The 15626-nt window shown below is 37.1% G+C and overlaps 1 protein-coding gene across 3 annotated transcripts in view; it reads left to right on the top strand.

Annotated features, from left to right (window-relative positions):
• Positions 1 to 486: 486 nt before the first annotated feature.
• Positions 487 to 15626, top strand: part of RASAL2 (RAS protein activator like 2) — a 516482-nt gene continuing 501342 nt past the window's right edge. For all 3 annotated transcript variants that reach the window (XM_053693294.1, XM_053693295.1, XM_053693293.1), the window contains exon 1: positions 487 to 1064. In XM_053693294.1, coding sequence (XP_053549269.1) covers positions 881 to 1064 — 184 coding nt within the window. In that variant the 5' untranslated portion in view covers positions 487 to 880. The remainder of the gene's footprint in view (positions 1065 to 15626) is intronic.

Here is a 15626-nt window from a genome sequence, read left to right as displayed (position 1 = left end):
TTTAAGGAGGTTTACTATGAAGATGAGATTATCTGAAATCCCAAAATATCACAGTAAAAGCAAAGCATACATAACTTTAGTACTTATTATGCTGATTGGTTGTTTTTTTAACTCCTCACCATGGAGATAGCAGTAAAAAAAAAAGAGTTGCTGGAAGATAATTTAAAAGCACTTACTTTGGTGACCTGAAGAAATTTTGAGGTAAAATAGTTTCCTTTTTTACATACAGATGTCCATGTGATTTTGTTTTCTAATCTGCTACAAAAAGGTTTAGTTAGTATATCGGTAACACTCATTTTAATAAAATATTTTTAAAGTGAATTTTCTTTTCTCACCACCAGATGCCCTCAGCTACTCTAGTCTGCTTAACCTATATTTGCAAATAGGCGTGTCAGGCTCCTGGTTATCCATGCTTTCCATACGTTCCCTCCTTCCCTTGTAATCGGTGCTCGATTACCCTTGCCTATCTCCCAGGGATTCCGCTGATGCTGGAGGCTGGGTGTCGCCACTGCCAGGCTCAGCTGCTGCAGCTCCGGGATTGTCCGCGAGCCGTCTCGTGCAGACCAGTTACCTTGACAACGCTCGGATAGCCTCTCCAGGGCTCGATCTGCTCCTCGGGGTGATGGTCCCGTGCCCCGAGGTTATATAAAGGGTTGTTCCGTGCAGTTCTCTCATTCCCCCACCGGAGGGGGAAATCAAGCGTAGGAGATCTGTACCGCCGTGTAAAAGCAGAGGACCTCGTGTACCCCCTTTCTTCAAGCTGGACGTCTTATAACCAGCTACCGGCACCCTGCAGCCCTCTTCCCCCGGGGCTCAGGAGATAAAAGCCTTAGGGGAGAAGGGAGGGAAGTGAGATCAGGACTGTCAGCTGCCCATAGGGATGCTCATGATGGATCTTTCTCCTGGAGGCGACTCGCTTTCGGGTGGACATGACTTATACCAGGGATTCCAGGACAGAGACTCCCTCCCAGAGGAACTGGACTCTCCATGTGTTGGAGGAGGGCTGCTGGACCGGATCCTGATGGAGTCTGTGTGTCAGCAACAAGGCTGGGTGCGAGTATATGGTAAGGCTCACAGAGTCACCACTTGCAGAGCTGTCAGTGCATTTCTTGCCATTGTGCTTATGTATAAAACATAAATATGTGTATATACACATACAGAGAGAGATGCCCAAATAGGGCTGCTTAGGACAGGACTTGCTATCATTATATAACACCTTTTTTTAACAGTGTGTTGCAGAGTCTATGGTAAACAAGGCGTTAATGTAATGTTTTTATTCTTTATAGTATGGTTCAGGTTTGTCTGGCAACCGAGGAGTTAATACTATGATATTATTACACCATTGTTATCTGTTATTCTGGAAGACAATCACATTATATAAATTCATAACCCAGTACCTTTAGAGTAGGGGGTATCTACCCCTTTATATAAAGGTCAGATCTTCTATGTCACTGTTGGTCCTAAATTTGCCCCGATTATGGGAAAAAAATATATATTTTCTTTATAAAGAGGTTTGGCTCCAGTTCAGACTATTCATAGTATTTTTTTCTGATCCTAGCAATGTGTGATCTGACTAATTAGTGGAATAGTATGCAGTGAAATAGTGCTATGTACTTATTTACAAACATCAGTGTCTGTCATTATGCATTGTGTGATTGTTTTGGTTCAATGATAATCGCTGCTACTAGCTCCTATGAATATATGGCTGGGAAGGCTGTGCCTTTATTTGGATGTGCCCTGTATTTATCCAGATACATTAACCCCTTTTTTATTGTTAAGTAAATGCAAAATAAATTGCTGTGGTTTTACTCCCACATGTCAATATGAATAAATTCAAGAGCTTTCTTTCCAATGAGAAATGCCATATCCACTATAATAATCCTTATTTTTCAGTATTATTAATATCTCTTTCATCAGTATACAGGCAGCATTTCATACCCTAGAAATTGAGAGGATTCTGTAACTAGAGTAAACATTGCATTATTGATCATCAAACCCTTTCAACCTAACTATATATAGTTTATAAACACATTAAATGCAGAAAGGGCTTCAACATATTGTGTTCTCATCCGCTTTGGCAACTAATGGGTTAAGGGTTAGAATGCTACACAAGTTTATGGCAGTAAAATACAATTACACAAGATTTCTTTTTCCTCTGACTAAGTCTTACTCCAGGCTATATGTTTCATGGTCCTATCCAACAGATGATTACTATATTGATACAATGGCTGTGATTCTAAAGATATGTGGATTAGACCATATACAGGTCATTTTAACTTTATAAAGATTTGTTTTGTGTTGTTACTTTAAAATATTAATGTGACTTTGCACTTAATGTCCCTTTAACTAATTAACTACAGTGTATTGCATAGCAGTGAGTTTCATGTCTCTGAACCAAGGGGTTAATAAATATCTGGTGACATTTAATATTGATGCCAACTCAAGGTCCACCTATTTGTATGCATTGTTTTAGAACAATAGCACTATTTGCTACAGGTTAAAAATTGTAAATTAATCTTTGTTTCCATAATCATTACAAAGCAAATAATATAAATATATATATATATATATATATATATATAAATATATAATTTTATAACAGTAACGATATTGCTTCCTATCTATATAACAAAAACAAATAATTGTCATTGTGTTTGAGTTGTACGTAATATTAAAAAAATTTAAAGAGCTGTTGATATTTTTTTAAGATCCATTTTTATATATGTTCCCCCCAAACTGTGAGGCTAATAAGATTTTGCAAATCATTTTAATAAGGTGTTTATTTTGTTTTGTTATTAAAATATTATTATCATATGAAAATAGTCACTACTGCATCAAATGATACATCAACTAAGTCTGGAAAATGTAGCCCTACTTTGGTTCAGTAGGCTTTTAAATTAGTCACCTTTATTTTCCGAAGCTGTATAAAGTATTAACAAGTTTGTGTCTAGGTTGCAAAATGATGCAAGTTTGTTTTGCCTCTGAATACCTATATACTGTATACACCTGCAAGAATATACAAAGATTGAATGCATTTATAAATATATATTTTGCTTGAGACGTCTATAGTTTTAAAATGATCTTTATTATATTTCTATTTTTAAATACAGATTTGTTTCCCAAGCAAATTGACAACTGATTGCCTTTATAGGACTCTAGTAGTAGAGGTGGCAGGGGGTCAGTTTTGCGTTTGCTTGTTAACTTATGAATCCGTAGCTTACGTGTGGACATTAGGCATTCCGAGATGCTTTAAATAAATGAAAGGGACAGTAAACACCTTGTAATTACAAGCCATTTCTGTTGTGTGGCTGTAGAAAAGCATCAACAAAGTCTAAATGTTTTTAAAGCAAATTAAAATCTTGCTTGCTGCAATTGTTTTTCCACAGCCAAACTCCACCCACCACTTGCTTTATTTGGAAGAACCAATCCAGGCTTGCATCTACAGACAAATAGGAAAGCCACGGTCATTATGTTAGTATAGAATGCATTGTTTTTCCGTTGTTATCTGCTAAATCCAATTAGGGAAATATATGCAGAAGAGTTAGTTTTGATAAGTCAGCAGGGTGCATTTCCAGCTCTGAGAATAACAAAAGCCACAACTTTCAGAGCTAAATTACAGGAAAGGGAGTAAAATAAATAATTAAAGAATATTGCAAAGGTGTTTTTTTTTTCTATGCTTAACTGAATATTTTTTTAATAAAAATCTTAAGGTATTTACTGTCTCTTTAAGGCTTTGCAATATAGTTTATGATGAATGCAGAATTCATCTGTTCATGGTCTTAGTGGCAGATATGAAAAACAGAGATAATGCATCCTTATAGTGTTTTTATTTCTTTACTTTAAAGGCTGAACGCCTATTTATGGGGACAAGCATGATAAGATAACCCTACCATACATGCTGTGTTATCCAGACAGTCTTCTTAGTATTTGATACATTTTCAGTATATCTATGTATTGGCTAAGATGTCCTATCCATTTTTCCATATTTTTCTTGCCATATTGCCGCCTCTGCTGGTAGGATATTAAACTGTATGAGATTGTAGTATAACGTTTAATTATGTGTAGTTAAAAAGCTTTGCAATATACTTTCAATATTTATTTTGTCCTTTTTTCAGTAATCTTAAAATTGTTGATTTTCGGAACTCCACTGAGTCTCTATAAAATAATTGGAGCCACCATGTTTATTATTAAAAGCGCCAACAGATTTCGCAGTGCTGCCCATGGGTACAAGGATAAAAGGACAACAGAGAAACAAAACAATAAGAGACCAAATTTTACAGGCAAAAATACAGGGGGAATTGAGGGCATGTTTGAACTTAAGTTTTTGTGTTATCTCACTCTCCTGCTGAGAACAATTATGGACAGATATAAAACAAGCAATAAAAGAGACTGCAATGCTGTGTGGAACTTAACATTATCTAAGAACCTTGTTTGCTCAGACTTTATTTTATTGCATTATTTAATATCTGGCCTTAGTCCTGTTCTTAGCATATGTCAGAGATAAATAGAAAATTAGTTCAAACGTAGCGGCACCTATTACTTTAAAGAATCATAGTACAAAAGAGTACATTATAGAAACAAAATCTTTACACTTATATCTGAAATATTTAAACAACTAATATAATTGTAAAAATGCATCTACATATTAGTCCAGTGTTCTCCAAAGAAAATTTTGCAAGCCAGGTGGCATTATGAAGTACCCGGGTGGGGGCAGTGTAATATTTTCTAACATTTAATTTTCTGCTATCCATAGCACACATGAATTGCAAAATTTAAAGGGACAGTCAACACCAATGAAAACGTTATCCCATACCTTAGATCAAGCAAAAAAAAGAGCCTGCACCGCATCCTATCTTCAATAACACTAACGTTAGGTGGCTAATCTTCAATGAACATTTAGTTAACAACGGCAGATATGGCCGCCAAACTCCTCCCCCTGTTACGTAGGAGGCTTCTTCTCTAACTCTTCAGCCAATGCGAATCAAATCCTCGGCTAGATTCTTTAGCCGCGTTCACGGAGACACTGCTCTATTTCTAATAGCGAGCGTGCACATTAGAAATAGAACAGTGTCCCTGTGAACGAGTATGGATTTAAAACAAGAAGCCTCCTACGTAACAGGGGGCGGAGTTTGGCGGCCATATCTGCTGCTGTTAACTAAATGTTCATTGAAGATTAGCCACCTAACGTTAGTGTTATTGAAGATGGGATGCGGTGCAGGCTCTTTTTTTTTGCTTGATCTAAGGTATGGGATAAAGTTTTCATCGGTGTTGACTGTCCCTTTAACATAAAAGTATTTAATGATAATTTGTGTAATACAATTTGAACATTTTTAATATGGGCTAATTTTAGCTTAAAGGGACACTAAACCAAAAAAAAAAGTAATGTTCAATAGCCATATCAGTATATGAAATATCTTTTTGTAATTAGCATTGCGCTTCTTTTTTGTTTTACCCTTTCGGAGAATTTGTCTTCTGAAAATGTATTAAATTCCGAACCCACTGCCGGCAATAGCTTGGCATCCTCCAACTGAGAATGATAACCCAGGCTATCAACATGGAGGTTTTTTGCCGCTATGCGCATGCGCAATTTGCACTGACCGTCATACCATACATTACTGAATGTAAATCTGCAGACTCGATTGTCCTGTTAAAAGCGCTTGCATAATTCCCATATCATTGTATGGGTAAAAGTGAAGTCCTTGAACTGATATGCGCATGCGAGGCTAGACTAATTGATATGCACATGCGCATAAAAAACACCATAAGTTAGTTAATGCTATGCACTGATCATAAATGCTATTGGTCCGTTTTTTGGATCGTGAAACTCCCATATTTGAGGGTTGGCTGATATGATGTCAACGTCGAAAATAAAAATGATTTATTTTAATGTTCAGAAACTTCGTTGGAGACAACAAATAGGTATGTGATCAAATGTAAACGTGTACTATATGATATTGATAGTCAGTTGGTCCCAAACATACAAAAGTTTTGGAATCCTTTAATATTGGCTAAAATCTTAGCTGGTTGGTCAGTAAAATTAGCCGTGTGGTGCACCCGATAAAAAGGTCCTGGTAAGAACATTCTTGCTTTGAAAACATAATTATGTCTAGCATGTATGGGTTTAATAAACCTTTAATTCTGGTTATTCTCCACTTGATGTAAATGTAGAACAGAAATGCTGTTTAATTTATCTGTCTTTAATAGCTATGCCTTATTGTGATAAATCTTTTTTAAAGAACAAATAGGCAAAATTATAATTCAGGGCTGGAAAAAAAATCTTATGGGAGAGCACAGACTCCCGCATTTTTTTTAGAAGTGTAATGTACGTGAACGTCCATGGAGGGATTTATTAATATTTTATTTATTTAAAAAATGCATTTTATTTATTTATAACAAAATACATATATATAGCCATGATACCTTTCATTTGAAAAAGGATAGATTCCTTTTTAAAGGATTCTAACTGATAATAAGTCTAAGCTTAGTATCTAGTAGATTGTATGATTGAATAAACTATGCTCTTGCTTCATAAATTAGGGATGTGTATTTGTATCCTTTATGAGGACCCAAATGCGGAAGTAAGCAGTGTGTCGTGCCCTTTGGATATTTTCATAGCCGAATTGATTCCTGTAAAAGATCCCCACTCTCAAGATCTGTGCAAATCCATATCTTAGAGTGGGGATCTTTTACAAGACTCAGTCCGGCTACGAAAATATCCAAAGGGCACGAGTCGCTACTTACTTACACATTCAAATCCTTACCAGAAATAAAACACACAAGAGATTTTTTATTTTACGATGAAGAGTCTCTTATCCCAAATAATGGGTCACAAGACACTCTAGATATCACATGCCAAATGTAAAAATGGCAATTGACATGCTTTTTGACCTATGTTTTTTTGGTAAGATATTCTTTCAGGCTTCCAAAAGCTGTCACGCTCCTAAAATATTTATGTTGCTAAGTTTTTTTTAGATTTTTTTTTCCAACTCTGTTATAATCCGTTCAATACTGAAATGGTTATCCAGAAGTTGTATTTGTGGTCCTTAAGGGGTCAGAGAGTTATTGATTCTGTTTGTCTTAAAAGGCAATCCGATGCTTTTAAATGGTTTAGTCCACTGGGTTTCAAACCTTTCCTTAGGCCTCCCCAACAGGCCAGGTTTTCAGGATTACCTTGGATGAGAGCAGGTTAACCATGTTTACTAATCTTCTGATTATGTCACCTGTGCTCCAGTTCAGGTAGCCTCAAAATGTGGACTGTTAGGGAGGTCTGAGGACAGGTTTGAAAACCAGTGGTTTATTCTGATGCTTAAAGGGACACTCAAGTCAAAATAATTTTTTTATGATTCAGATAGAGCATGCAGTTTTAAGACACTTTCCAATTTACTTCCATTATCCTTTATATAAACACTTTCTGGGGGACACAATTCTACTGCATTGTGTGGTCCTTTAGTTTAACCCCTTAATGACCACACCATTTTTCAATTTTCTTATTTAAGGACAAGGGCTATTTTTACATTTCTGCAGTGTTTGTGTTTAGCTGTAATTTTCCTCTTACTCATTTACTGTATTATTTATTATATACAGTATACCATTTTTCTCGCCATTAAATGGACTTTCTAAAGATACCATTATTTTCATCATATCCTATAATTTACTATAAAAAATATATAAAATATGATGAAAAAAGGAAAAAAACCCACACTTTTTCTAACTTTGACCCCCAAAATCTGTTACACATCTACAGCCACCAAAAAACACCCATGCTTAGTTTCTAAATTTTGTCCTGAGTTTAGAAATACCCAATGATGTTTACATGTTCTTTGCTTTTTAAACAAGTTATAGGGCAATAAATACAAGTAGCACTTTGCTATTTCCAAACCACTTTTTTTCACAATTAGCGATAGTTACATTGGGACACTGATATCTGTCAGGAATCCCTGAATATCCCTTGACATGTATATATATATATTTTTTAGAAGACAACCCAAAGTATTGATCTAGGCCCATTTTGGTATATTTCATGCCACCATTTCACTGCCAAATGCGATCAAATAAAAAAAATTGTTCACTTTTTCACAAATTTTGTCACAAACTTTAGGTTTCTCACTGAAATCATTTACAAACAGCTTGTGCAATTGTGGCACAAATGGTTGTAAATGTTTCTCTTCAGATCCCCTTTGCTCAGAAATAGCAGACTTATATGGCTTGGGGGTTGCTTTTTGTTAATTTAGAAGGCCGCTAAATGCCGCTGCGCACCACACGTGTATTATGCCCAGCAGTGAAGGGGTTAATAAGGGAGCTTGTAGGGTTAATTTTAGCTTTAGTGTAGTAGACAACCCCAAGTATTGATCTAGGCCCATTTTGGTATATTTCATGCCACCATTTCACCGCCAAATGCGATCAAATTAAAAAAAAAAGTTTACTTCACTTCCACCGCTTGAAGACACTAACAACGTACAGGGTACGTCCTTGGTCGTTAAGGAAAATTTTTTTTAGGACGTACCCTGTACGTCGTTGGTCGTTAAAGGGTCACTCATGTCAAAATTAAACTTTCAGGATTCAAATAGAGCATGCAATTTTATACAACTTTCCAATTTACTTCCTATAACAAAATGTGCACAGTCTTTTTATATTTATACATTTTGAGTCAAAAGCTCCTAGTGAGCATGTGCAAGAATTCACAGCTTATGACACCAAAGATGGCTGTCACATGATACAATGGGAGTGGAAATAAATATAACTTAGAAATATGTTGGGAAAAAAATCTACTACTCATTTGAAGTTCACACTAAGGGCTAGATTTATCAAAGCTGAGGTGGACAGGGGTGCGTATACGCGCCCCTGTACGCCTCAGCTCGCTTGTGGCGAGGCAAAGTTACCCGCAGGTAATCGCCATTGCACACAAGCACAATTTTGCGCTTGCGTGCAATCCCGCCCCCTTCCCGCGCACAGCTAACAACACGCAGGCAGGAGCTGTCAATCTCCTCGGTCGGACTAGACCGCGGAGATTGAATTTTGCCACCTTAGAGGTGGCGAAGAGGTTAGGGAAGCGGCGGTCTGGTGACCGCTGCTTGTTAAATTATGGCGAGTAAGTTCTTGTGAGAACTTGCAGACGTAGGGCTTTGATAAATCGAGCCCTAAGTACTAATGCATTTGGCTCAAGTTATCAAACCCTTCACCTCGCTCCGACTGCAGGTTTTCACAAGAGAACCTGCAGTCACGATTTATCAAGCCTCTTCTCAACCTCTTAGGTGGAGAATTTCAATCTCCCCGGTCTCGTCCGACTCGGGAGATTGACAGCTCCTGCCCGCGTGCGATTGGCTGTGCGCGGGCAGTTTTGCGCGCAAGCGCCATTTCGCAATGCTGAATACCGCCAGCATATTGCTGCTTGCCAGAGGCGAATAGGGGCGCATTTGTACGCCCCTTTCTTCCATGGCTTAATAAATTTGTTGGTTTTTCAAATCTACTGTATTTACTGGTCCTTTAAGGAGACTCTTGATGAAAGTAAAGTTTAAAATGATTATACATTGAATTTCCATCTGAACTCAATCTTATGAGTTAGTTATATTAATAAGATTGGTTTGTTCATCTGTTGAAAGGAAATTAGACACCTTGGCTGTAGTTGGTGTCATTTAACACGGTTGTGTTAATGGACTGTGAAGCTTTCCCTTAAAGATTCATTTTTAATAGATTTGTACAAAGTACATCCTGCAAGTTGCCTTACAGCAGCATCTGCTTCACTTACCAGCTGGGTCAGCTGGCTTTAATCATTCTCTGAATCCCACCAAAACTTAACAATATTCAGCTTCTGTCCAGAAATATGAAGCTCTGCAGCCCATTAACTAGAGCTTAAAGGGACAGTAAAGACAAAATTAAACTTTCATGATCCGGATAGAGCATGCAATTTGAAACAAATTTCCAATTGACTTCTGTTATCAAATGTGCTTTGTTCACTTGGTATCTTTTATTGAAGAGTAAAACTAGTGTGCACGTGTCTTTAGTAATTTATGGCAGCACTGTTTTGCAACATTAATTGTAGCTTTGTTACACAATGTTGCAAAATACTGCTGCCATAGTTTTACAATAAAAAAATACCAAGAGATCGAAGCAAATTTTAAAACATAAGTAAATTGGAAAGTTGTTTAAAATTGCATGCGCTATCTTAATCATGAATTTTTTTTTTTTTTTTTATAGATATGGCTATATAAAAAAATAAAGGTACACTGTCGTGAAAAAAAAGTAAATGTTCTGATTTGTTGGAACACAACATTGTTGCAATACACTCTGTGGGAAAGGGTTTAAAAACACAGGTAAAGTCACACTTGGGAGCAACAAGTGCCACAGCTTACTGAGCTTGGACACAGCTGGTGATTGACTGGGTTATGCTAATTCTGCTGCTGCTGATTGGTTCACCAGCTAATGAATTAGAGGATGTAATTTTTATATTAAAATGTCCCTAAAAAAAAAAAGCCCATTTAGATGCAGTTCCCAGGAATTGAAACTTTTAATTTTGACTTTACTGTCCCTTTAATGTGGGGGCCAAAGACATTTGGATTTCAGTTGGGCCTTTCACCTAGAAATGTGCCCCGACCCTGCTTCTTAAAAGGATATATGTGTGGGGCAGTGATGTGCAGTCACTAGAGGCAGGTGAGGCAGTGCTTCACCTCTCATATGGGCAAAAATATATATATTTTTTTATTGGCTTTAAAAAAAAATTGTAATTTTTTTTCCCCACAGCTATATGTTGTGCAATGAAGAGGCACAAGCAGGTCTGCCCACCATTACACAATATGCTGCACCATCTACTGGATGCAAGTGGTTAAGATCATTGCATGGCCCATTATCTGCTTATTTGAGGCAGTCCTATTTGGGCTGAACCAATCCAGCGAGAGGCATTAGTAAGTGGAACATAGGGTTGGGGCTGGATGTTAAATCATATAAAACAAAACAAAAACGGAAAAAAACAACTTTCATATATTTTGTTGCTGTCCTGTGAACCTGCTAGCTTTGCTAAAGTGAAAAAGAGAGTTCTGTTCTTCCCCTCTAAGTGCAGTGGAATGTGCCACTGTCACTTCCTGAATCCTTACAGAGCAGGAAAAGAGGCACAGAGAGCAGTGTTTCAGCTACATCTTATTAAAGTAAGATTTTACTGAAAGGGATTCTGTTAGTGAAAATGATAATTTAATGAATGTGGTTTAGTGTTTGTTTACTCTTTTACAGCAGGGTCGTTTTTGTATTTTGTTTACTCAAACTTTACACCTACTAACTTAGCAGCTTGCCTCTGTACTTCACACTAAATTATAGACTAATTTTATGAACTCTCTGTAGCTCTGCTGTTTTATTACTTAAAATGCAGTGGTCCCTCTCTCCCCCCCTTGTGTGTGTGTGTGTGTCTCTCTCTCTATATATATCTAGCCATCTCTCTCCTTATGTGTTGTTCTCCCCCATGGTCTCTTTCTCTCTCTCTGTCTCTCTTCCTCCCCCTCTGACTCTCATCCCTTATGTAATGAAAGAATCTATAAGCATAATTTTCAGCATTAAAGTAAAAAGTATGTTTTAAACATATTTTAATGGGCATGGATTTCTAGATCTCATAATCAGAGCAAGCATTGTGTTATCTGGCAAGAGTTTCATTACAATCCTTTTAGACTAAAATCAGATGTTTACTAAGTTGACCAGTTTTCCAAGACACCATTTAAAGGGACATGAAACCCATATGAAACCCATATGCAAATTTAAATAACTTTCCAATTTACATCTAATATCTAATTTTCTTCATTCCTTTGATGTCCTTTGTTGAAAATCATATCTAAATATGCTCAGTAGCTGCTGATTGGTGGCTGCACATAGATACCTCATGTGATTGGCTCACCCATGTGCATTGCTATTTCTTCAACAAAGGATATCTAAAGAATGAAGGCGTATCCTGCCACTGCCTCACCAGCCTCTGACGTCACTGCACGTCACTGGTGTGGGGCTGATGGCTGTACCTCTCTTCTCTGCAAGGTGTGCATCGTTTTTGTCCCACATCTACCCACCTGCTATGTCTCCCCAGGATAGCTAGGCTCACTGCTTTCTTCCTTCCAATTCACATGCAGCATTCCTGGATACTAAGGTGAGGGTCATTTCACTGCTCCATATGTTCCTGACTTCAGAGACCAGCACATTGAAAAACGCACGTCTATAATAGGTTTTTTTAAGGGACAGAAAGGTCAAATTTGAAATGTGTGTATTTTTTTTTTTTTAAATAAAAGTTATTGAATAAAACATGAGTGCATACACAGTAATCACAGAAGAAAACTATTTCCAAATACACGCAATGTAAGATTGTCATACTATTTTTTTCTTTCACTATTCAGATAGAGCATGCAATTTTAAGCAACTTTCTAATTTACTCCTATTATCAATTTTCCTTCGTTCTCTTGCTATCTTTATTTAAAAAGCAGGAATGTGATGCATAGGAGCCGGCCCATTTTTGGCCACCAATCAGCAAGGGCTACCCAGGCGCTGAGCCAAAAAATGGTCCGGCTCCTAAGCTTACATTCCTGTTTTCCAAATAAAGATACCAAGAGAACAAAGAAACATTGATAATAGGAGTAAATAAGAAAGTTGCGTAAAATTGCATGCTTTATCTGAATCATGAAAGAAAAAATTTGGGTTTTATATCCCTTTAATATCAAAATAGGTGCCACATTTTGCAATAGTCCGGTGCCAATCTCGGAGCGTCAAGGGCGCTGATTGATATTTACGTAAAAATATTAATAAATATATTTGTCTTTTACACTGGCTTACAGCAGCCAATATCCAGAAGTCTATATAACCCACTCTACCTGACTTTCATGCCTTTCTAAATCACTGCAAGTGGTAGCAATGATTTAACCCTTGATCAATTGTGTGTGTCCAGCAAGCGAAAGTGCAATAAGAAAATGCTCTAATGCGCTAACTTTTATTTATACTGTTAGGTGGTCCCTTTAATAAATGTATTTTCAGTTGTTTTTTGTATTCTTTTGTCTTAGCAGTTTAAATATTTAACATCAAAACTATAAAATGTGTTTTGAATAAGATTTCCGAGTGTTCTGTGAGTTGGTAAATACATAATATTGCCCAGATCTCTGTTCAGCCTCCTGTGCATTCAGAACTTATTTACACATTGTGATATGTGCAGAATGTTTATTATGCAGAGCAAATATTGTCATTGCTTAGGTTTCAGCCGAGCTATTTACTATTCACAGTGTAAGGAAACTGATTAATACACGAGTGTCAAGTGGCTGATTTTGAAATCATTAACCTCAGCCAGATAATATTATAGATCACTCCACATACAAATCAAGTGAAATCAAAATGTTTTAATGTGAAATAAATAAATATATATAATGCTGCTCACCATACTATATATAACAAAATAATCTGCACAGGCTGTCCAAGAAGAGTTGGTTACCATGGAAACAAAGAAATGTTTTAGAAATCTCTTTTAATGAGTCTCTTCCGTGTGACCTATGAAGTATGGCATCACTGCTTGCTCATGTGGTCCTCGGCGGAACTGCAATACTAGTATACCAGAGGCAGCATTAAAGGGACACTGAACCCAAATTGTTGTCTTTCGTGATTCAGATAGAGCATGCAATTTTAAGCAACTTTCTAATTTACTCCTATTATCAATTTTTCTTCGTTCACTTGCTATCTTTATTTGAAAAAGAAGGCATCTAAGCTACTTTTTTGTTGGTGGATGAATTTATCCACCAATCAGCAAGAATAACCCAGGTTGTTTATTGCATTTCAAATAAAGATACCAAGAGAATGAAGAAAATTTAGAAAGTTGCTTAAAATTGCATGCCCTATCTGAATCACGAAAGAAAAATTTGGGTTCAGTGTCCCTTTAGGAATAAATGGACCTTTATATATACAGCCTAGATATTAAAATCTTATTTGTGGCACATTCCTAAAGTCTGATTGGGAATAATCATTTTAATAAAGTAATATGTAGATATCTTAAAGGGCAATTTTATTTTTTTATATATTTTTTTTACTTTAAACTAATAAAGTTGTCTTCTGGATTTAGTTTATTTGTGTATTTGCTGCATGTTCTATCTATCTATCTATCTATCTATCTATCTATCTATCTATCGGGTTCTTGTAAAGTGCGGCTACTCACCCGTAAGGGTCTCAAGGCGCTGTTGTTTTATGGTTTCATACACTATCCCTATAATTCATAAACTGGCTTTCTTTTTTTTGTTTTGTAAGATAGCTGCATATATATTTATTTTTTGAGAACTTGATTTAGTGTCTCTAACCAGGCTAAAGCGCTTACTACTTAAATAAAGTTGGTCACACTAATAGAGGCGAGCATATAACACTGAGGATACTTTTCAAGAGGTGTATGTCCTTGGACTTCACAACAAAACAAATTTTGCTTGGAAACAATCCAGTTTTTAAAGGGACAGTCTAGTCCAAATTAAACTTTCTGGATTCAGATAGATCATCCAATTTACTTTTACCACTAGAGAGTGTTAGTTTATGTGTGTAATATAGATAAAACTGTGCTCACGCGCGTGGAGTTACCTAGGAGCCAGAACTGATTGGCTAAAATGCAAGCCTGTCAAAAGAACTGCAATAAGGTGGCAGTTTGCAGAGGCTTAGATACAAGGTAATCCACAGAGGTACATTAATATAACTGTTTTGGTTATGCAAAACTGGGGAATCTATACTATAATCACGTTTGTAACGCATCCTTCGCCAGTTGCGCACGCATCCTCAATGGAATGTTGGCTGCTCGTAGCCAAAAGAATCCACCTGGATGCAGCTTCGCTGGGTAGTGAAAGATTCCACCGCAGCACCACCCTGCCATTTTCAGAATGCACCTGGATGGAGCCTTTAAAACAGTAACCGCCCGCAAGTAATAAAAAATAAAAACACGTATCCGCACGAAGTATAACAAAAAAACCTAACCTCCTGCACGAAGTATAACAAAAAAAACCTAACCTCCTGCACGAAGTATAACAAAAAAACCTAACCTCCCTCACGAAGCATTTACAAACACCTAAACCGTCTACCCCCACATTGCAAAACAATAAAGCAATTAACCCCTAATCTGCAAATACCATAATTTAAAATATTAACCCCTTAACAGACAACCACCCACAAAAAAAAACACCCCAAAAAATTAAAATAAAAAAGCCTAAACCTAAGCCCCAAATAGGTACTCACTGTTCCTGAAATCCGGCGGGGAAGGTCTTCTTCCAGACGAATTCATCATCTTCTATCTTCATCCGGAGTGAAGGCGCCGAGGAGGTGTGGAGCTGTGTTCCCGATGCCTGGATCCTCAATGGCGGCGGTCCTCGGCGGCGTGGAGGCTCCTCTTCATGTGATCTTCAGTCGCACACTGAAGATTGAATACAAGGTACCCTATATTTATTGGGGTACTTTGCATTCCTATTGGCTGAAATTTTTAAATGATTTATAAATTTCAGCCAATAGGAATGCAAGGTACCCCAAATTGATTGCGGTACCTTGTATTCAATCTTCAGTCTACGGCGGATATCGGATGGAGAGGAGCCTCCATGTCGCTGAGGAACGCCGCTTCCGCTAAAGACTGCCGCAGTTGAGGACTGCCGCTGAGGATCCAGGCA

The sequence above is a fragment of the Bombina bombina genome, chromosome 10, assembly GCF_027579735.1.
Source record: "Bombina bombina isolate aBomBom1 chromosome 10, aBomBom1.pri, whole genome shotgun sequence".
Taxonomy (NCBI): domain Eukaryota; kingdom Metazoa; phylum Chordata; class Amphibia; order Anura; family Bombinatoridae; genus Bombina; species Bombina bombina.
Note: the sequence above shows the minus strand (reverse complement) of the source record. Positions and strands in the feature narration are given on the sequence as shown.